Here is a 21524-nt window from a genome sequence, read left to right on the forward strand (position 1 = left end):
AAGAGTACGTTATACTTAGGGTTGTTCGTTTTCGGGTTTTATATTTTTTTTAACACGAAAGTGTTTTATGCCGGGACACACCAAGATTTCACTGACGTCATATCCGTCACGGAAATGACGCCATACACCTTTGCCGAAGTCGCAGGAAGTCGCTCGCCAAGCACACCCACAAGACAGCCGCCGACCCGCAAATCATGCTCAGATGCAGATTTCGCTGCGCATTTCACTCTTGTGTTTTACCGGTTCCTATAACAGAGAAATCAACCACATTTTTTTTCGCAATACTTTTGCCATACCAAGTTCAATTATTTCCGCTCCGCCTCAAAGCCGTGCGAAAAAGCCAACTCGAAGAGCTGATGTGCTTGATTGGAGGCAAAGCCAACTATTTGCACCGTTACCCAGGTATGCAAGGAAACATTTTCTTTTTGTCGATGAAAGAAAAAGGAGCACACAGAGTAGGCTTTTGTTTTTCTTCTGATTTACGGACATTTTTAATGCTTTTGTGAACACTCTACTTAAAGAAAAGGAGTCCTGATAGGTATTTATCTCTGGGGCCTCTTTTCGCCTAGGATAGTCAGAGCGTTAAAATGACAAAACACTGAATCATTCGATCACCAAAGTAGGTAACAATACTTTGTTACCTACTTGTTATATTTGTTACCTAGAAAGTGGGTAACAATACTTGTTACCTACATACTTGTTACCTTTGTTAAAAGTAGGTAAATAAACAATTGCTCCTGCCGGAAGAAAAAAGTACTGTGTTCAACGCTGAAGTAATTCTGGAAGTGCCAAACGGGAGAATAGGAACACAGTGGCGCAGGCATACCTGCACGCACGCACCTACTGTGATGTAGAAATGGATGAATCACCTCCGAGATGTTTCCGAACAGCACCCGGGGCACAATTCCTGCTATAAGAGACACGAACCTAATCAGTTCTGCGATCTGTTTTTGTTTTATCTCGCCAGCGCGCGGCTGCAGTATTTATTTACTCGCACGTCGGTAAGTCCGAACGTTCAGCTGTAGTGAGGGCTTCCCGAGAATTGCACGGGCGGGGTTGGGGGGATAATAAGAAAGAAGAGAGCGCAAATAAAACAAAAGTACCAACAATAACAACAAAAAAAGGCGATGTTCCGAGAGCGGCCGGGGAGTTGTCGGAAGCTAGGACCGCGTTGAAGCGTGATGTACCGGTCCTGCAGAATTGAAAACGGTAACAGCACGCGGGGCTCACGCGTCGATGCCGCGCGCCGGGCGTGATTAACATGCGGCGCAGGAACGAAGAGCGCGATCGGTTGACTGCATCGGCGCGCGCGCGGTGCGAAAATGAAGTGGCCAGCCGCGCTGTTTACGCGAGGCTTGGCGCCGGCGTGACGTCACCCCAGGCTGCTTGGGATACCTTGAGTCACTCGCTTCCGCTCACCCCCCTTTCTTCGGGTCTCTCTCGGCTTTCTTTCCGCTGCAGCTCGTTTCTGAACCCTTGGGTTGTTTTTATACTACCGCTCCAGGAGAGGAGCAGCCGCTATCCCGTGTGGCCCTAACGCCTAGGTCCTCTGCAATTAGTGTCCGTAGGTCGGGTTCGTCACAACGCTCCAGCACAACCAATAGAAGTAAGCAAGAGTGCGAACTCGGCGAGAGGCTAGGGGCCCAAACCCGCCGCGGTGGCTCAGCGGCAGCAAAGGCGTTGGGCTGCTGATACCAAGGACGCGGGCTCGACTTCGGCAACGGTGGTTGCTTTTCTGATGGAGGCGAAAGGCGAAAACACCCATGTGCCGAGATGTCGGCGCACGCTAAAGATCCCCAGTCAAAATCAATCCGAAGCCCTCGGCGCCCCTCATAACCGCGAGGTGCAGCTTTTGCGCGTTAACCCCCCCCCCCCCCTTTTTTTTTTTTGGATAAGAACACAGCAAACAACTTTAATGAAAAATGGCACCTGCGCAGGGACATTGCGCAATGATGGCCGCCATGCACGCCCGACGTTTAGTCCCTGCGCAGAAATAAATTTTTCATTAACATTGTACGTTGGGCCTAGTCATCCGCCGACTTCGCACTCTCAATTGCCCACATTTGATCGGTCATGCTGAAGCGTTTTGGCGAAGCCGACCCACGGACACTTCTTGGAGCGCAGTCATAGCGCCTAGCCATACAAACAAACGTCTATCATGCAGGGGGTAGATATGAAATTAATGTAAGACCACGCTTTCCTGAGTAAACCTGACAAAAACTTGTATGTAAGGCAGCACACTTCCCCACTCGCCTATCGCGGTGCCCGGCAATCAAAAACTCCGCGCTACTGCACCCTTCCGCGCCCTACTGCACTCGGCTTCTGCGTGCCTACAAGCACGCAGAAACCAGCGCGCCGTTGAGCCTGTTTTCTTTTCTCTCTCCGACCTATAAGAAGTCGCCCCTTGGCCGCGGACGGCCTCTGTTCGGTATAACCGCTTTTTGAGACAACGGAAAGCTTTCCGTTTGTGTCCGTCTTGGAGACACGGAGAGAGAGAGAGAGAGAGAGAGAGAGAGAGAGAGAGAGAGAGAGAGAGAGAGAGAGAGAGAGAGAGAGAGAGAGAGAGAGAGAGAGAGAGAGAGAGAGAGAGAGAGAGAGAGAGAGAGAGAGAGACTTAGCGCGAAGAAAGGGAAGCCTCTCTCTCTCTGTTTAGCAGTTCGCACTGGTGACATACCCGGGTACAAGTTAAGAGAACAGTAGCATTAACTCTATAAGAACGGCAACAGAAGTTGCCGCACTGTGCCTCATCGCCGCAGCCGAATGTACTCCGCGCGGCGCAAGTAGTGCGCGTTACTGGGAATATTTTGAACATGGCACTACATTTTGGATTGGACTGGATACGCTTACAAACTACTGCAGCGACGACAAGCAAACTACGTGAGAGAGAAGGCAGACAATATAACGCATTCACAGCAAATCTCCTTTAAAAACGCGCGCGCCCGTTGACATCCGGGATCGTCGCCTAGCCGCAGTGGCACCGTACATGAGTTACTGCCGTTCTTTACTTGTTCCCGAGTGTAGCAACGCGAACATCAGCGCAAAAGCTACGTTCACTGCTCTATTGGCATCGCGGTGCACAACGTTGCTTCGATTACACCTCGTAATCAGCGCATTCATCCCGTCACACCGCAAGCATCGTGACAGTGCCCGGGTCGAGACAAAGGCTCAGATATCAGAACAAAACAGGGACTGATTACCCCCGTATTTCCCCGCCATCGCCGGTGAAGCACGACAAGGTGAACAAGAACACACAGCGATGGCGGGAAAATATTGCTGGAACACGCGGCCGGAACCCCGCGACTTTCTCTACAAGGGAGCTCAGAACCCACCGGGGTAGCCATGCGCACTCAGGATGGAAAAAAAAAAAAAAACCCGGCAGAGGGGAGGTTCGAGCAACAGCGTGTGTCGCCAGCGAAGCACACGCGCGCTGAAGCTGATCTAGTCGGACAGGCCGCGCGAACGCGCGCTTGACTGCGCGCTGCCTGCCGCGTGGAGCCGAGGACTGTCAAGACGAGTGTGGCCGCTCCCTTCCCGGCATTCCACCGACGTTGTCGTCTTCCACTGCGGCACAGGAGGCACTGACAGTCTCCCTTGCGCAACGGCGTAAGTTCTGGCAGCGTGCCTGAATGTGTGCGCCGCGACCCCGCCTCCAGGATGCAAGGAGAACGCGTGCCTAGCAGCTCCCGCGATATGAAACTGTCGCGCCCGCTCTGGTATGATCACCATAGCTCTGCTCCCCAGTTTCGACTTCGCGGGGTAAAGTAACTAAGCCAAGCCAACCGCCATCCTTTGGGCTTAAATTAGGCCGAGAAAAAAGTGCAGATGGGCTGGACGCGTAATGCGGAGATCGCACAACTGGCGGACCACCAAGTCACCGAGAGACAAGACCAGGGAGTAGAGGAAAACCGTTAGCTCAATGGAAGGTTGAGACAGGGAGATTCGGCGGCAAAGAACGGATTCGGACAGCGCAGAATAGGAGCAGTGGAAAGTCAACGGGGGAACCCCTCATCCTTCAATGAACGTGAATGGGCTCGAGATGATGGTGATGATGCTTTCAGGGGGCAGCCAACCAATTTTTGTGGAGAGTGTATGATATCTCAAATAAAAAGCGGCATCGCCTAAAACAGCCCGAGCCAAAACCGTTCAAAAAACAGCGCCCTAGAGCTTCTGAAAGGGGAATTTTTAGACCTGGTGCCAGCCTTGCGAATGCTGCTAAAACGAATGTTCGGCCCCGTGACTGTGAGCCGTGCGGCAACATACTTTTGACTGCACGCGAACTGAAAACGGTGCCTAAAAGCTTGTCACCAGCTAAGGCAATAATAAGATGCAATATTTCCTATTCCTTCATGCGGTTTCTGAATCTCGCGTTGTAACCGACGAAGCTGTTAGCGTCGCGTTTTGGCACTACACGGCGGCGCAACCTTCCAGATTTCATAAAGATTAGAACCAAATAAAATTCTTTCCGCCAATTTATTTAGAGATTCCTTGTGGTTACTCCACTACATAAAGCGCTGGCTTTCATTAACCTAGAGTGAGAGGGAGACAGACATTTAATATCCCGGTGGCCAGGAGGACGTTCTCAGGGCTTCGACCCAGTGAGAGGCACCTTTTCAGATGCCTTGGTGCTGGCTGACAGACACGCACTCCATAAAAAGCGGTTGTCTGACCCTTTAAACGTCGCATGGCGACAGGGAATGGATACCTTTTAACAGCGAAGTTGTCGAGTAACCGTCGGTGTATGCTGTCCGCACTTTTAAAAATATGTACTACGAAATTGCCGAGCGCTGCAGGCGTGCCTCGAGCGCACGTTCTCAAGCCAAACATACCCACTTAGGGATAGTGGCCAACAGTGGCCACAAACTCCAGCGTTCGCCGTATCGTTGCAACACTCGCTTGGAACTATAGAGACGTGTCATAGCGTACGTCCCTCGTTCGTTCATCCTCGTGTCGTCGTGCGCATGCATTGTAGACTAGAATGTCGAAGCTGCTGCAGGTGATCCTTGACTCCACATGGCCCGGCCTATGCGGATAGTTCACACGGCTGAGGGGGAAGAGGCAGCTCTGCTTTGAGAGGCCCGGCGTGCAAAGCATATACGATAGAGACGATAAGTCGCGCTTGCAGAGTGGCGTACGAGAGCGTCGACCAAAACGACGAGCTCCCTCTGGCCTTGCTCAACATAAGATCATTGAAATGCCATGCCGCCGACGTCAATCACGACACCATAACGATACTAAAATTCAACTATGTGTCCATCAATGATCACCTACAACAGCTTCGCCATTCAAGTCTTGCGCGTGAGTGCAGGCTTCCCTGAATTTTTTTTACGAGTACGTTATGACACGCAATGTCGAAATGTCGAAGAGATTTAAATGCTCACGACTCACCAAAAAAAAAAAAAAAGATTTCAGTTCTCAAATCAAATCACCAATCAGGCCGCGGCGGCCCCAGTGTCGCCCGCTGCTCAAAGCCCATTAACTCCCGAGCGAAACCCCTGCAGCCTCGAGGCAGCAACGGGCTTTGTCGCTAACGATCGCGAAAATCTCGCAATGTGCGTTGCTTAACGCTTGACAGTGGCGCGCGATTCGTGCTACGGTCAAGCGCGACTGCATATAAGTTTTGAATGACCTGCGACGACTTTGCGAAGGCCGGGCCCGGCAACGTTCTGAACTTTGGGGAAATGCGCTCGCAACTACGAGGATGCAGTGCCTTCAAAAAAAATAAACACACACACACACACACACACACACACACACACACACACACACACACACACACACACACACACACACACACACACACACACACACACACACACACACACACACACACACACACACACACACACACACACACACACACACACACACACACACACACACACACACACACACACACACACACACACACACACACACACACACACACACACACACACACACACACACACACACACACACACACACACACACACACACACACACACACACACACACACACACACACACACACACACACACACACACACACACACACACACACACACACACACACACACACACACACACACACACACACACACACACACACACACACACACACACACACACACACACACACACACACACACACACACACACACACACACACACACACACACACACACACACACACACACACACACACACACACACACACACACACACACACACACACACACACACACACACACACACACACACACACACACACACACACACACACACACACACACACACACACACACACACACACACACACACACACACACACACACACACACACACACACACACACACACACACACACACACACACACACACACACACACACACACACACACACACACACACACACACACACACACACACACACACACACACACACACACACACACACACACACACACACACACACACACACACACACACACACACACACACACACACACACACACACACACACACACACACACACACACACACACACACACACACACACACACACACACACACACACACACACACACACACACACACACACACACACACACACACACACACACACACACACACACACACACACACACACACAAAAAAACCACTCAAAAAGCGGTGACGTCACAGAGTTTCGCTACCATTCGTTCCCTGGCTCGGCCTCCACAAAGAGCCGTTGTATCCAGTCGACGTTAAGGCCGTGTACCATGTCATAAAGACGCCTCACAACCTTCGCATAATGACGTCTATGGTGACGGCCTTATGGCCGTCGAAGTCCCGTTCCTGCTTGCGGCGTCGCGGATCGGAAGCTGCCTGCTCCACGATAGTACGTATGAAGCGTGGTACGTGTGGTAGTATACGCATGAAGCTCTTCGGTGTAGTTGGCCGTTGCCACGTTGACGGTGCTCCGGCCGCCGTTACCGCTTCAAGCTGTGCTTTTCACGCAGTAGCTCGCTGCCTGCAAGCTCTGCATGCTGCGAAAGAGACCCTTTATCCCTCCCTCTCCCTCATTTCTAAGTCCTCCAACCTGCTTCTTTAGCGCATGCGCATGAGGAGGAGTTTTCTGCGTACACGGGAGCACCAGATTTCCTTTTCACCCAGCCATAAAAAGCTTAACCTTTAAGGGAATTTTGAACGACGTCCCAAACACGAACACTCCAACACGGTCGCATCTCTCCAAAGCGGACGTGCTTGAGCCCGCGCATGCGGGCAATGGAGCGCCCGGCACGGTAATTAATCATTGTCGACTGGCCACGAAGCCGCTGCGTGCGGAGTGAACGTGGTCATGAATGTGGCGTAGGCCAAGGCTCAACGAAGCGAGGCAAATAGACCTCTGGGTACACCGGTCGCAACTTGGACTCGCCGTATACCGCAGGTCAGCATGGAGGGCCATTTTGGACCGAGGACAACGACGGGATAAAAAGGTTGTTCGAGCGACCAGATGAACATAAAGAAGAAGAAAAAAAAAAAAGAAATCCTCGGGGCACTTAAGTTTACGTTCGTGCTTTGAAGGCGACAACATTGTGACTTCCCCTGGCGATACTTAACAAATACTTCTTCCTCCTCTTTCCCAAGCTTTATTTTGTTCGTCTTTTAGGCGCGATGGTTACTTTGACAGGCGGACTGGCGACACTTAATGCCTCAGCATAAGAGTTCTCCGTGGATGGCGTACGCCCGTTCTACTCACGTGCTGTCACACTCATTTGTCGCGCGGCCCACACTATATAGCTAACTCCTGCTCCGCCGCTGGCAAGGCATTCCGCTCCTACACTGGATACCCGCGTTCTGTTCCCGTACAAATCCGCCTGTGGCCAAGGTGTTGTTATGTTGCTGAGGCAAAGGACGCGGGTTCAGTCCCGGCAGCGGTGGCAGCTTCTCAAATGGAAGCCAAAAGCGAAAAGTGTCGAGGTTTCGGCGCACGTCAGAGATCCCCCCCAGGTGGTCCGCATTAATCCGGGGAAGAGCCCTCCACTACGGCATGCCTCGTAACCCGGGTGCCGCTTCGGCGCGTTAAACCCTCAAAATTTGAAATTGATTCGCATACAAACTGTAATGTACCAGTGTAACAATGCAACCAATTTTGTTTTCAAGCGAATCAACTTCGTCTAAATTGATCCGCATATGCACGCCCTACGGCCCAAAATGCCGACATTGATAGCGGAGGCCCTTTTCCGTACCGTAAAACAACGATGGAACGAATGAAACCTTTATTTTGTGATTTCCTACCGGTACGAAGCATTTCTCGCACAATAGGGCACTTGAGGCTTCCGTCTTTGAAACAACAAACGGAACCGCTTCGTCCACTTTTGCCCTTCCCCGGCTCGTGCGTTCCACCTTGACGTACTACATTCGCAAAAGCTGCTTTTACCGCAGCGCATCACGGCAGAAAGGCACGCCACGACGAGCGCCGCGGCCGCTTTGTCCACACCGATTAGGCAGAGCCGCTGGGCGCAAGACCGAACGAGCGCCGTCGTGCCTGGAACGCGCCTTTGACGCCGCCGCCGCCGCCCGCACAGTCGTGGGCGCGCTTGTCGCTCTCGTCGATCTTCGGCGGGCCTCATTCGATTAGGCCTGGCCGAGACCGCGCCAAAGGTGAGCCCGCCACCGCTGGTGGGAGAGGGGGAAGGGGGGGCGTTTCACGAACCGCCGCTGCCGTCTCCGGGACAAGAAGGGGGGGAAGTAAGAAAACCCAATAAAGCTAATGCCCAGCGCGCGCGGCAGATATATTCCTCCGAGGGCAGCGGTCGACGTGTGCGGGAGCCATCCATCTAGCGCGCCCCGTGTATATCCATCCAGCCGAAACTGACCGCACGTGCCGTTCGCGGAGGCGGAGTCGCTGCTCCGCAAAAGCTATAAGACGTCAGCCCCGTGTGCTGCGCCTATATAGAGATCTGCCGTCATGTCTGGCGCGTGTGCGCGCTACGAGAACAGCTTCTAAGGCAGTTTTCATTCCCGTTCCCCCCCCCCCCCCCCCCCTTTCCGACTCAAGGGTTCGTTGCTTCGAACATGTAACTGAGCAACGTTGAAAAAGAATAATTACTTGTTTTTTTTTTCGCATTGGGGAGACCGTTGATGTGAGAGCGACGTATACGAAGCGATAATGATAACATTCGTGTCTGCGTGCTGGCCATGCGCAGCTTGTCTTAGGTGGGAGGGTCATGCTTATAGAGTGCAAGCTCTACTGCTGTGCAGCTACAAAGCTAGAAAAATGCCTCGTCCCGTCAATCAGACCATCAAGCTCAGCCAAGGAAGAAAGGTGCGCAGACTAGCTATGCGTCGAACTTGACTACACAACTTAGGAGGCTACGGGAGGGTGGTGCCAAACCATCTCATTTCACGGGCATACGCAGAGATAGGTGGCCCGCTGACACAATCGCCTCCTTTTTTCTTTATGTGCCTTCTTTATGTACTTTTAAAAAACGAAGCTCTTAAGCGAATCTCAATTTTTCGTGTCCACAGTTAAAAATGCCAAGAAAATGCCGAGCGCTCGTGTGTGCGTGCCTCGCGGCGACCGCCCAGCGTCCTCTGCGCACGTTTGCAAGCCAAGCATGCCTACTTGGGAGATTTGCCAAAAGTGCCCCCCTCCCCCCGCCCAAAAAAGAAAGCATTCCAGCGTCCGCCTTAATTAATCGTGGCAACACTTGGTCGGAACGAGAAAGACGCGTCATAGCGTACGCCCCTCCAAGGTGATGTCCAATGGCAATCATTAAAAAAAAAAATGAAGTTCATACTTATAGAAAAAATGACGGAGTAAAGGTCGTTGCGGCAGCGAAGAAGAAGCAAATCGGCTGCAATCGTAGGCTTAACCCTTAGTGAAAGTCGTGAAAATTGCGTACAGCTTCACAACCTTCAAGTCTTACCCGTTAATGTGAGCTTCCTCTGTTTCTCCTTGTGTAATTTTACTTGGCCGTTGTAGGGAGGTGGGACGTCCACAAGACAAATCGCAGCACGAAAAAAAAAAAAAAAAAACGGAAGAAAAACTGGGCACTGTTTTGAGGATGAACTCAAAACAAGCCACACATCCTGCTGTGTTGTGTGTTAGCAAGGTGGCAGGGATGTTCACCAACTTGGGATCACTGCACTCGCAGAAAGACCCCACGAATTAGCTTTGTTTAGGGTTTTTGAAACCGGGCGGCTTGCGTACAAACCGCTGCCGAAAAAAGACGAAAAGGTTATGTTCTCGTAGTTAAGTTTTGAAAAGATCTTACCAAGACCGGGGTGTCATGACTGCAACTTTATTCCGTTCGCCGTAGAACCATACTCGTGATATCGTAAAGTGGCGAGGCGATTGTTTCAAAGTGATCACATCATCATCGGGACGAGAGACATGAACGGTGCAGGAGGGTGAAGGTCATAAACGCTAAGGAACGTGTTGGTAACAAACAGCTAACCCCAACCGGGTCACTGCCAGCGAAGAGACCTGGCATACTTAATGCTACCATCCACAAACAAGTGCACAATTCACACCTCGAACAATAAGGCTGTAAGCACCCCTCTTCCCCTCGAAGGAAGGCTGCACGGGCGGGGCAAGGATTCACAATTTGCAGCTGTTTCTTATGTTTCCTTCGGTCCTTCGGACCGTCCGAACTTTTCCCGGGCACCTCCGCGTCGTTTACACCCTGCAACCTTCACCGCAGTACAACCAAGCGTGTTGTGGAGCACCCTTTACAGGCAAACATGTGTTTGGTTTCTGGCCCAGGAACGATAAGTGCTGGCGGCAGGGAGAGCAGCGAAGCCGGTCCACGGTTTGATAAGCCGAATGACTACAACAGTGGAGTGGAAGCAAAAAAATTTCGCCAAGCGCGAATAAACAGGGAAAAGAAATTACGATAAGGCGGCAGAGTGACCGAAAGGTGGTCATAAAAATACGTCCTAAGTAGAGGAGGGAGACACTTCGTGGCGATGCTATTCTACTCACCCGGAAGGGTCCGGCGTTGCCATCGTCCAGTTCGAGGACGTACCCCTGGACGAAGCTCCCGGCGTGTTGCTGCCAGGCCACTGTGACGCAGTTGTTCTCGGCCGTCGAGTCCTCCGGTATGAGCTGCGGGGCACCAGGCGCTGTGCACGACACGCGAAACGGGGCCGCCGGATTAATTAAACGGAGCACGAACAAACAGAGGCTGGTGCACAAGAGCCCCCCAGCAAAAGAACAAAAAATCTGCTGGCAAGGCAGGAATTCTTACAGCGGGCCTCATTTTCGCGTGCTTATATCGGCGAAAGCCACTCCCCTTTTCCTCACTTCGGCCACCTATTCCCCTGCGGCGTTTCGTATTTCGATATAGGATGGCGTATATTTCCCCCGAGACGAATGTCTTCCCGGCAATGCATTGGTGCTTAGCAGTAAAGCCGACAAAAAAAAATACGTGTAAGCTTGGGTTTTTGTAAGCTGGCTTTGCCACATGAATGAATGAAACTTTATTAACGATACGGGGGGGGGCTTGGTAGCCTAGTTGGGGAAGAGGGGAGAGGCTTTGCCACATTGTGTGTTGCACAGTGAAGCCTACTCATGACCTCGGCGGCAGGAGACAACCGACGAAGATCAGGCCACGAGCGCCAAGCGAGTGCAATGCTTGTCGGTTCCTCGGATACCGCGCGGCGGAAAACGCAAGACGTCGACGTGGCTGCCCTGCCGCTTAGCACATCCCTGGAGCGACGGGTTTGAGTAGGATTTTGTGGCCAACCAATAACCCAAAATAGTTCAGCTTATCGCCCACCTTCGCAGAGTGGAATGACACTGTTTTTTTTTTCTTTGCGAGGAAACGTGCCCGTGTAGGTTAGGATCGCTATTGTAGAGTTTAACGCGCCGACGCAACGCAGGCGTTGAGGCGCGCCGTAGTGGAGGGCTCCGGATTAATTTTGACCACCTGGGGATCTTTAACATGGGCCTAAATATCGTACACACGGGCATTTTTGCTTTTCGCCTAGGATTGCGCTATTACAAAACGAACGTAACTCTCGTCTCGTATCACGCGCCTACACCCAGTGGCGTAACCAGAAACGTCTTTCGGGTGGTGTGATACGCTGCGGGTAAAAAAAAATATACTAAGAAAGAGAGACTGCGGCGAAATTTATTCTAGTCATTTTCTTAGATAGTTATGCAATGGCTAAATAGCGTGCGCGAAGAAAAGCTAGAGACGAGGAAGCGGATGCAGTGTATAGCGAATTTTAGTGTCCAAATGCATACCCGCGTTCGCAGTTACATGACACGTCGCATCCAATGGGGACATTAGGCCAGGGCATACCCGCGTTCACAGCTAATCGGGATTTCACGGCCAATGTGGTTACGCGTATATAAAACAGGGCGCGGCTTTCCACAGCTCTTGAGTCAATCCTTGAGCGATGCTGACGCCATAAAAACGGATCGCTCCGCCGCCATCTCGAAAACTCTTCACAACCCGACTCGCACACATGCGACGAGCGGCTCGAACGCATATATATCACGAACTGCTGGCGCTGGAGTAAAGAGTCCCGCGCTCCAAGACTTATTCCGACGCGTGGTCGCGGCGACGTGCTATCAACTTCCTCGCGCTTCAGCGATATGCACGCGGAGCAGTTCTTACTGTACGCAGAAACCCGCGCGGGGCGGCATGCTAGGGGAGAGCCGCTATACATTGCGGCACCTATGGCTCAAAATTGGCCCAGCTGCTTGATATGCAGAGCGGAAGGTGAGAGCCCCGGCCGCGGAGCTCTTCTCGCGTTTCGCGCCACTGGCTCCCTTCCCTTTGAGCGCCCTTGTGCGAAGAGACCTGCCGCCTCTCGGAGCCCCTCGCACTGAGTCACGCCGGCGCGGAGGTGCGCAGGGGCCGGCTGGCCACCTTGCACGGGAGCGCTGCTTTCTGGAGAAGCTGTATACCGCACTTTCGCCGCTTATAAGCACCGTGCTATGTGCGGGAGAGTATTCCTGGCTGCTGCTGCCAATCAGCTTTTACGTGTTTAAACTGTTAAGCCCGTTTTCTCTCTCCCTCCCTGCTGCAAAAACGGGACTTAGCGGACGGCGCTCCGGTCTCCCAAAAACCGGCTATAGGGAGGACAAGCCCAGTGCGGTCGAGAAGCTACTCTTCAAGCCCTTTTTCCCTACTCTCCTCGAGCTTGAAGAACGGGCCCCTGCGGAAGGGGTTCCGCAGTCCTAAAAACAGCTGTGAGGAAGGGAGGCCGAGCTCGCTCCAGGAGCGACTCTTTACGGGCCTGATGAGGTGTCGACACCGCAATGTCAGACAGTTTCGGGCCCTTTCCTCACTCTTCCTTCAAAACCTCAAAAGAAAGAAAGACGGCAGCTAATCTGTTGGGGCCCGTTCTTGCAGCACGGGGAGGGTCGGAAAACAGGCTTCACGAGATGCGCTTGTCCCATGTGTGATGGAGAAATCCGAGTGCCCTTCGCAACGCTGGTTATGCCAGGGTGGCGCAAGTGGGGGCATAATGGAGCGCGTACGGATGTGCCGAAGCGGTGGTCCACCTCGCGGCAGCCGCTGAGGGAGGAAGCTGTCCCCATTTCCCCATTACACTCCTCTCCATCCCCTATCCCTCCTCCCCGCTACAGTCTTTTCCCTTTACCTGCCAACATCGCCCCCTAGGCGTCACACGAACTACAGGTGACCCATGACCCACGAACTGCTAGTTGGTAAAGCGAGCACAGCCAGAAGTAGAATATGTGACTGATTCGGGTGGTAGACAGACAGGCAGACAGACCGAAATTTCCACGTTTCCGTAGTCCGTGAAAGACTGTTGTCTCTCAAAGGCTAAACCCAACTTCTCCCGAGCCCACGTGTTACAAGTTCTCAGTCTCAACAGAACTATCTCAGTCTCAACAGAACTAATGCGCTGCTTTTGGGAACGCACGACGGCGGCATACGTCGGGTACGGACACGCTCGAAGCTCAGCAAGGATTTTTTTGGTTGATATCGCTTCATGTGTTTTGTTCCGTGCTTAACGTTACTACACGCTTGTGGGAACGAACGCTCAGTCCTACTGATGTATATAACGAAGGATCAGAAAACCAATAAACGGTTGATAGTCGCCCTTCGTACGCAGCTGTTATCTATAGGCGTAGCCCGTCGCGTGTACAAACATACAGAAAAAAAAGGAAACAGCGGTTTACAGGCACTGCAAAAGAAACGTAACTCGGGCCAGTTGGTGTGTATTGCTGGTGTGTAAACGAAAAAAAAAAAGTTACATACGTTAAGACACATTCAAACCAACCGGATTTTTTCGTCGCTCTGCAAACCCACTGCATTCGCAGGCTCTAACGAATTGCGTTAACTAATGGCACCTGCTTGCTTTAGACCGAAACAAAATGCAGTGCAGTCACGGCAAAAAAAAAAAAAAAAAAAAGCGGAGAAGCCAACTTTACTATTCTTACAATGTGTTACACCAATACTTGTTGGTTTGACTTGCGTTGTGGGCTGGATGAGAGAGAGAGAGAGAGAGAGAGAGAGAGAGAGAGAGAGAGAGAGAGAGAGAGAGAGAGAGAGAGAGAGAGAGAGAGAGAGAGAGAGAGAGAGTACTGAATTTGACGACGCGGATGCTCAACCATGCTCTCGTCTTCCTTGGCGCGAGCACCCCGCGAGGTGGTGATCACCTGCCAAGCGTTTTCTCCCCGTCTCTCTCTCGCTGCCGGCGGCAGCAGTTCGTTACGGCGCTTGCTTAAGATTCTGCGGGCGTTCGCGCGCCTGAAACGAAGCCCTTTATACACGCACGCGTTCCGAGAGCCCGGGCTCTCCTCTTTCTCGAGCGAGCGTCTCATTCCGCCCACGCCCCGCTCTCCATACAAAGCAGCACGCGAACGGGGCGACGACGACGAAGACCAGGTGCGTCTCGTCTTCTTCTTTTACTTCCCCGTTTCCTTTCGAGGGGGAACGGAGAAGACGAGGTACAGATGGAGGGAAGAAGAGAGGGACAGATGCAGAAATGAGCAAGTGATCTCCCGGGTCGCCGCGGTTTCTTCCCAACAAGTGCTTCTTCGCACTCGTTGTTGAAGAAGCGCGACGTTCCTGATAGAGCGTCCTCAGAGGAGGAAGCACCCGGACACGTAGCGTCTGGCAACAAGCGTATAGTAGACCTTTCCAAGGAAGTATGAACGCTTTAGTGTGTGCCCTTTTTGACCTCAACAGGAATGCGACAGACGTGTCATAACCGTCAGTTCCAACAGGCAACGCCAGCTCAACCCAGGGGTTCAAACGGAAGTGAGCCTACCGCTTTGTATTTAGGACATAAACATTGCTTCAGTAAGTAAGCCCCACAAATTCATTCATTTAACTGCCTCATTGCGCACTGAACTCGATGGAGACGCGATTAAAGCTACATCGTTCGTGCCCAGCAGACCTCCCGGAGTGACCACACGCGCATTGATTGATTATATTCGAAACATCACCGCATTTGAACAAAGAAAGCGGGAAATAAAAACACAAAGTAAGGCTGAACCCTTAGGACGTCCGCGGGCAACTTTCGCCGCGTATAGCCGAGGCGTGGCAGGGACGCGATCTACAAGACAGCACGCTGCAGCTTCGCTTGTCTATCTGGCCACGACTAGCAGTGAAGGGTGATGCGAGAGAGAACCGAGCGCACCTAAGCACTTCTTTATGTTCTGTGAAGGCAAAAGCATTAATGTCCTGTTAGACACCGCCGAGTGCTACTTCGAGTTTAGCGCTGTGAGCCAGGGCCGTACACAGAGGAGGGGGTTCGAACCCTTCCCGAAATCTTTTCCAGGCAGCACGTAAGCAATACTTACTCTTGCCAAAACTACCCCCTTCCCAAAACTACCCCCCCCCCCCCCACCGACCCCCCCAAGAAAAAAATTTCTGGCTACGGCCCTGCTGTGAGCAATGTTTTAGAGTTTCGTTGCCCTATAGCTACGAATTCTGCCGTCGCTCCGAGCAGCCAGGCTCGTTGGTGACTAATGCGCCGCTGGGTGAGGCCAGCGCGACGCGTGCCCGATAAAAAAAGAAACACAAGGCTTTTCGCATGCCCAGGCATTAGCCAGCAACGTAGTCCGTGTTCAATTAATGCCAAGCATGCGGTATGACAATCGTGTCGGCTTCGGAAGCGTTTCGGAATTGGATTTTTCGCTTTCACGTCGCAAGATGCAGCATGGGAAGGCGGGACAGGGGGGACATGCGTACAGGGTATAGAGTTACGTGCGGGGGTTGTTTACCTGCGGATTCGTCTCCGTCGGCTGCGTAGAAAGGTGGGGAAGAAAGGAAGAAGCGCTCTGTTAGTCGCAGAGAAGAGGGTGGGGGAGAAAAGAGACACGCCACCAGGTCAGTGGGGCGAAGTTACGTCACTATATACTGTTCCTCAAGCGCTGAGCAGCGCCTATGCGGCGCACTAAGGAACACAGGGCAGAGAAGTGCTTGAGTATACATGGGGCCGTAAAGTGCGCCATCGTCGATTCGTCGGTAAGTTTCTACACTAACACACACGATCAAAGAATGGCAAAAGATCAGAAAGAGGGGAGCAGAGAGAAACACGCGCGCAGTGAAACACACACACACGCGCGCATTTTGCTGTCCGTGGTCACACACAGCATAGCCATTGCTGCAAGGTGTAGTTAGAATGTTCCTAAAGTTACATATTAAGATGCCGGAATACACGATTCAGGTGCTTAAAACAACCACGACGCGGTGCTGACGCCCGAGACGCACGCAGTACGAGCTTTCGGCCACTACTCACGCTTGAGCTGCGTGAAGGTGAGCTGGTTGACGGCGTCGAGCACGGAGCGTTGGTCGAGCGTCAGGTCGAACTCCGGCGACGCCCACGGTGTGGGCGCCATGTCCTTGTGCCACGTCACGTCCACGTTCGCCACCCGGTTGATCAGGCCGGGGCCGATCTGCAGAACAACACCAGTTTCCATGAGCCCCCGCTCCCTCGTCCACTCTCTCCTCCCCTTATCCTGAAAGTATAGTGGTATATACTCGCCTGCAGGAAGGCGGCGTGGTCGGTTTCCTTGAGCGCCTCGATGCAGAACTGGAGCAGCGCGGTGGTCCTCTGCAGCGTGACGGTGCAGTTGGACAGCTGGCCCTTGAGCGCCTTCAGCTTAGCCTCGCGCTCGCGTCGCGCGAACGCCAGCAGCTCCCGCCGACGCGCCTCCAGGGCTTCGGCCAGGGCGTCGCACTGCGCAGAGATCTGGGCCTCGAAGGAGGTGCAGTTCTCCTGCATTGAGAGAGGGGGCACCTTTTATATTCGCCTGTATGTCCAAAGCAGTTCTTGGGCAGTCCTGGACTGCTCTCAGCATAGGGAATTTTATGGGCAAAAAACACAACCAAGAGCGGCTCTGGAGTGGTTTTGAGCAGGCCAAAAGTTGCTTTACGAACTTACAATCGGGTTACGTGGACGAAGACAAGACGCCCACTATCCGGTGGATGGCGCGAGGCCTGACATTGAGCTACAGAGTACAACATCGCAAGATTTAGCGGAGCTGACGCAGACAAGGACAATACGAGGAGACACACACACGGGGCGCTAACTTTTAACCGTTTTATTACGAGGACACTTTGTACCATCAAGAAAAACCCGTCCTCTACGGCCTACCCCACCACATGGGAATGCCAATGCACAACGGCTGTCCCCAAAATCAGAAACCCTAATGCGGAGCGATGGGAGGCACTGCTGGCCAGCGACTGCTGTGAAGACCGGATCGGTCTGATTCAGCGGGCACGCAAAGCAGCGGAGGCCGCTGGAGCCCTGGACCAAGGGTGCCACCCCTGCTGACCCCGGTCGGGAACTGCATGTCGCACGTGGCACAAGACCCCGGTGGAGTGCAGCCCAACCACCAAAAAAATATAAACGTTTTCACTCCCTTCCTCTATACTAATAAACTTTGCATTGTCGTGCCAACAAGTCCCAACTAGCACTGTAGAGAGTGCCGCAGTCGACCTTTCCGTAAGGAAGTCGTTATAGCAAGCAGTGCCCGTTTGTCGGGCGACAAAAACCATACCATTTTAAGGATTCAGGGGGCTTTACACGTAGAAGCTGCACTTGGGCTACAAGACGCACTGTAGTTGAGAGGGGGGCACATGATCAATTCACACCACCTGCGGATTTTTAGCGCGCGTTTAAACGTCGATGCACAAGTGTTCCTGTTTTTAGCCCCCGCGAGAAAGAAGGCACTGCAGCCGGATCGAACCCGCATCCTTGGGATCTGCAGCACAACGCCCGAGCCACCGAGCCGCCGTGGAGGGAATATCTCACTACGCGAAACAGCCTTTACGCCCCGACGGACTCGCCATTTCTCGAAGTAAAATAAAAGCCAAGAAGCGACCATATCTACCCGATGATTGCAGTCGCAATCTCCGCATTACCGCAATGTCAACCCGCCCCACAGTCTTCGTTTCTTTTTCTTCTATTTTATACTGGTGCGATACGCGGCCAGCGAACGCTAAAAAACCAGCAATAATCTCTGGCTAATTCCGCCGCTCCGAAGCGAATGGCGCCCGCTCAAAGGACCTCATTTGGGGACAGCCGTAAAGATTTGGGGGCGCGCAATCATCTCTCCGACTTCAAGGCAGGGCGCATTCCTCGACCACGGAATTCCATCCAAGCGGAGTGACCGTCCTGGACCACTCGACAGAACAATGGGGCGGCCCCATGCGAGATCCGCGTTACCCACCTTTCGGCTATCATTTGAAAAACACGGCGCACTGCCCAGGCCGCTTCGTTTCGCGCAGACTTAATCGAAACTGCCGCCAGCACGGCAGACACGCGCTGAGGGACAATGGGACCACGTTTTCCCCAAATTCCAATATATATATATATATATATATATATATATATATATATATATATATATATATAAGGTTAGTAGAGACAGAGACAAACGAGAAAGACGTAGAAAAAAAGAAATAAGTTTACTGACGTTTCAGGGAGAGGACTCCCTTTCTTCAGAGTACCTACTGAGTATATATATATATATATATATATATATATATATATATATAATATATATATATATATATATATATATATATATATATATAAACAACAAACGATGATTTCGTTTTACATGCTAAAGTGCAGATTGAGAGCACGCTCATTACGTCGGTCCATTTGGAGGGGGTGAAAGGGGGAGTTCCGAGACCTGCGCGCCGAAGCACCAGGAAGACTGCTGGCGACGTCGACAGGCCCCACGCTGCCTGAGCGAGGAGGACCGGCATGCGGAATGCATGTCCCGTCTCAAAATCCAATACCGGCTGCTTGGCCCACCAACTCGTAGCGTGACAGCATTTCGTATTGCGATGTAGGAAGGAGCTCGAAGCAGTGGAGGAAACGATTAAAAGGGGGTAAAGAGAAAGCAGAAAATTATTTTTGTCGAAAAGATGATTTTTGGGGCAATATAGCGTTGAGCCCCGTCGGAGGTTTTAATAAGAATGCGCTCTATGCCTTCGGAGCGGACAGGTCGAGGGCCAGTATACTTAATCCAGCAAAAAAATTAAAAAAAAGCGCATTCGTGCAGCGCGAAAGCCACACAACGTCCTGAGGCTGCTCTTCTGAATGCAAAGCCTTAAGTGCCCCATTGCGGGAAAATCCGGCCTTGTTGTCGTTGTCCGGCACGGGAAATGGCAGCCGCGGTGAAGAGTAAAAGGTACTTCCAAATATGTCGGAATTTCTACAAAGTGCGTGTGTGAACTACTTGCCATAGCGTAAAACAATCAATTAGTTTCAAAAAAAAAGTTGGGCGCATTGGAGTTGGTATGTGTATCGAACATGCGTCCCCAGAGGAGAGTGCGTTGCCACGATGATACACGAGCACGTTGCCAGTAGTGCGCGCGGCGCTGACGTCATATCACGCGACAAGTGCACGTGTCGTCGCGTGAGTAGGGCAGGTGCAGGCCAGTCACGCAGAACTCTGATTCTGGGGAAGTTGTCGCGTGAAGTGTCACCGGCCTGCCTGCCAAAGCAGTTCGCGGCCAAAAGACGAAGAAGCGAAAGTGAAGGAAGAGACACTGAACACCATGCAACAGTAAAGAAGTCTGTGATGAGTATCGCCGAGGGAAGCCGTAATGCTTCCGCCTTCGAAGCAAGTAAACAGGCCGAGAAGGCTCGATGATTTTTTTTTTATTCTCGCCGACTTTACTCGTGGCATAGGTTGTTACACGAGGTCGCGCAATAGCCCAACATGCCTGACATCTTGAAACAAGCGAAATCGTTATGTACACGTGTAAACTTCGGACTCGATTATAACGAGTTTTAGCTGACCGTTTTTCACGGTCCGCTCCGCTCCGATTGCAAGCGGGGAACGAATTGTGCATGCGTGGCGCGCTTGGCCGCGAACGGCACTGGCTCTGGTTGCGCTGAGCGGGCCGCCGATACAGGAGCGGACCGTCGAAAACGGTCAGCTAAAACTCTCTACTGTTCCACGCTCAGGAATAGCGAGCGGCCGCTCCAAGGACTGAAACATATTCCCCCCCCTCCCAACGACAAGAAAAAAAGACAAAAAGAACCACAAACACCTTTTTAGAGAGCGGTGAGAAATTTGTGCGATATGAGTTTAAAACGAAGTATTACCGGGCAGGTCCTTGCCTGCGACTTAACATCCGAGGCAGAAAGTGAAACGATGCATTCACGGAAAGAAAAGCGGAAACGAAATAGGAGCAAAAACACCCGCGACCACTCAGCAAGCAGGCATCGCGCGAGATAAGAAGGCGCGGTGAGCGGAATGGGCAATGAAGCCGAATAGATAATGAACTGATATGGAAGCGGCGGGAAACGACGAGACGAAAAAATCGTCAACCGACGTCTCATGCCGGCGCCAAATGAGCGCTCGGCGTGGGAAACCTCTCTCTCGAGATCATACAGCAAAAGAAGAACGAAATGAGTTCGAGAAATATACGATATATATTCGGCGAAAAAATAAATTAGGCGCAGGTGCTGTGAGATTAAACGATTCGGCGTCAAATAAAAACGCGAATTAAAGGCAGCGCGCTGCCCGAACAGCGTTTGAGTGTTGTAAACCCTCGGCGAGGTCGTATACCTCGTGGTGACGGCAGGCACCTGGATAGTTGGTGACAGTTCACTGCGAGGATAAATTTAAAACCTGGTGAGGGGCGCAACATGCAGCGTATAAATGTATTCTTTGCGCCTTGGCATTTTTATCAATGGAGATGAAACCATTGGGGGTACAGGTATACAGCTTTGCTGTAAAGGTCTCTTGCCTTTGAAGCACGAAACTCCCTAGGGCGAGACGTAAACGAGTGTCCCGGTGTTTTAGTACCGTGACTACATGAGACGAACGACGACTACGACTACGACTACGATGACAGGAGACGCCAACAGCCCAAGCCCGCCAGAGGGCTTCGCCCCTAAAATTGCCATCCAAGGGTATGCATCCAAGGGTGAGGGTATCCATCCAAATCTACATGAAGGGAATATTGGGCTGTCAGAAGCCCCAGGATTTAAAGGTATCACAGAGGAAGTTAACTTCAAGGCTGTCGAGGGGACGAAAAGAAGATTAGAATGCTGGTGGACGAAAAGCAGAGAGGGGAATATTGCCTAGGACAGTT

At 52.0% G+C, this 21524-nt stretch overlaps 1 protein-coding gene across 3 annotated transcripts in view; it reads right to left on the reverse strand.

Annotated features, from left to right (window-relative positions):
- Trim9 (E3 ubiquitin-protein ligase Trim9) overlaps positions 1-21524 on the reverse strand; it is a 274501-nt gene that overhangs the window by 23142 nt on the left and 229835 nt on the right. Inside the window, exons 3-6 of one of the 3 annotated variants that reach the window (XM_077681478.1) lie at positions 16945-17178; positions 16699-16855; positions 16181-16237; positions 10952-11091 (exon numbers count right to left, since the gene is read on the reverse strand). In XM_077681478.1, coding sequence (XP_077537604.1) covers positions 10952-11091; positions 16181-16237; positions 16699-16855; positions 16945-17178 — 588 coding nt within the window. The remainder of the gene's footprint in view (positions 1-10951; positions 11092-16180; positions 16238-16698; positions 16856-16944; positions 17179-21524) is intronic. The other 2 variants (XM_077681479.1, XM_077681480.1) reach the window with 2 other exon arrangements.

This window comes from Haemaphysalis longicornis, unplaced genomic scaffold, assembly GCF_048455015.1.
Source record: "Haemaphysalis longicornis isolate Haplotype H1 unplaced genomic scaffold, Haemaphysalis longicornis Haplotype H1 scaffold_8, whole genome shotgun sequence".
NCBI classification, from domain to species: Eukaryota; Metazoa; Arthropoda; class Arachnida; order Ixodida; family Ixodidae; genus Haemaphysalis; species Haemaphysalis longicornis.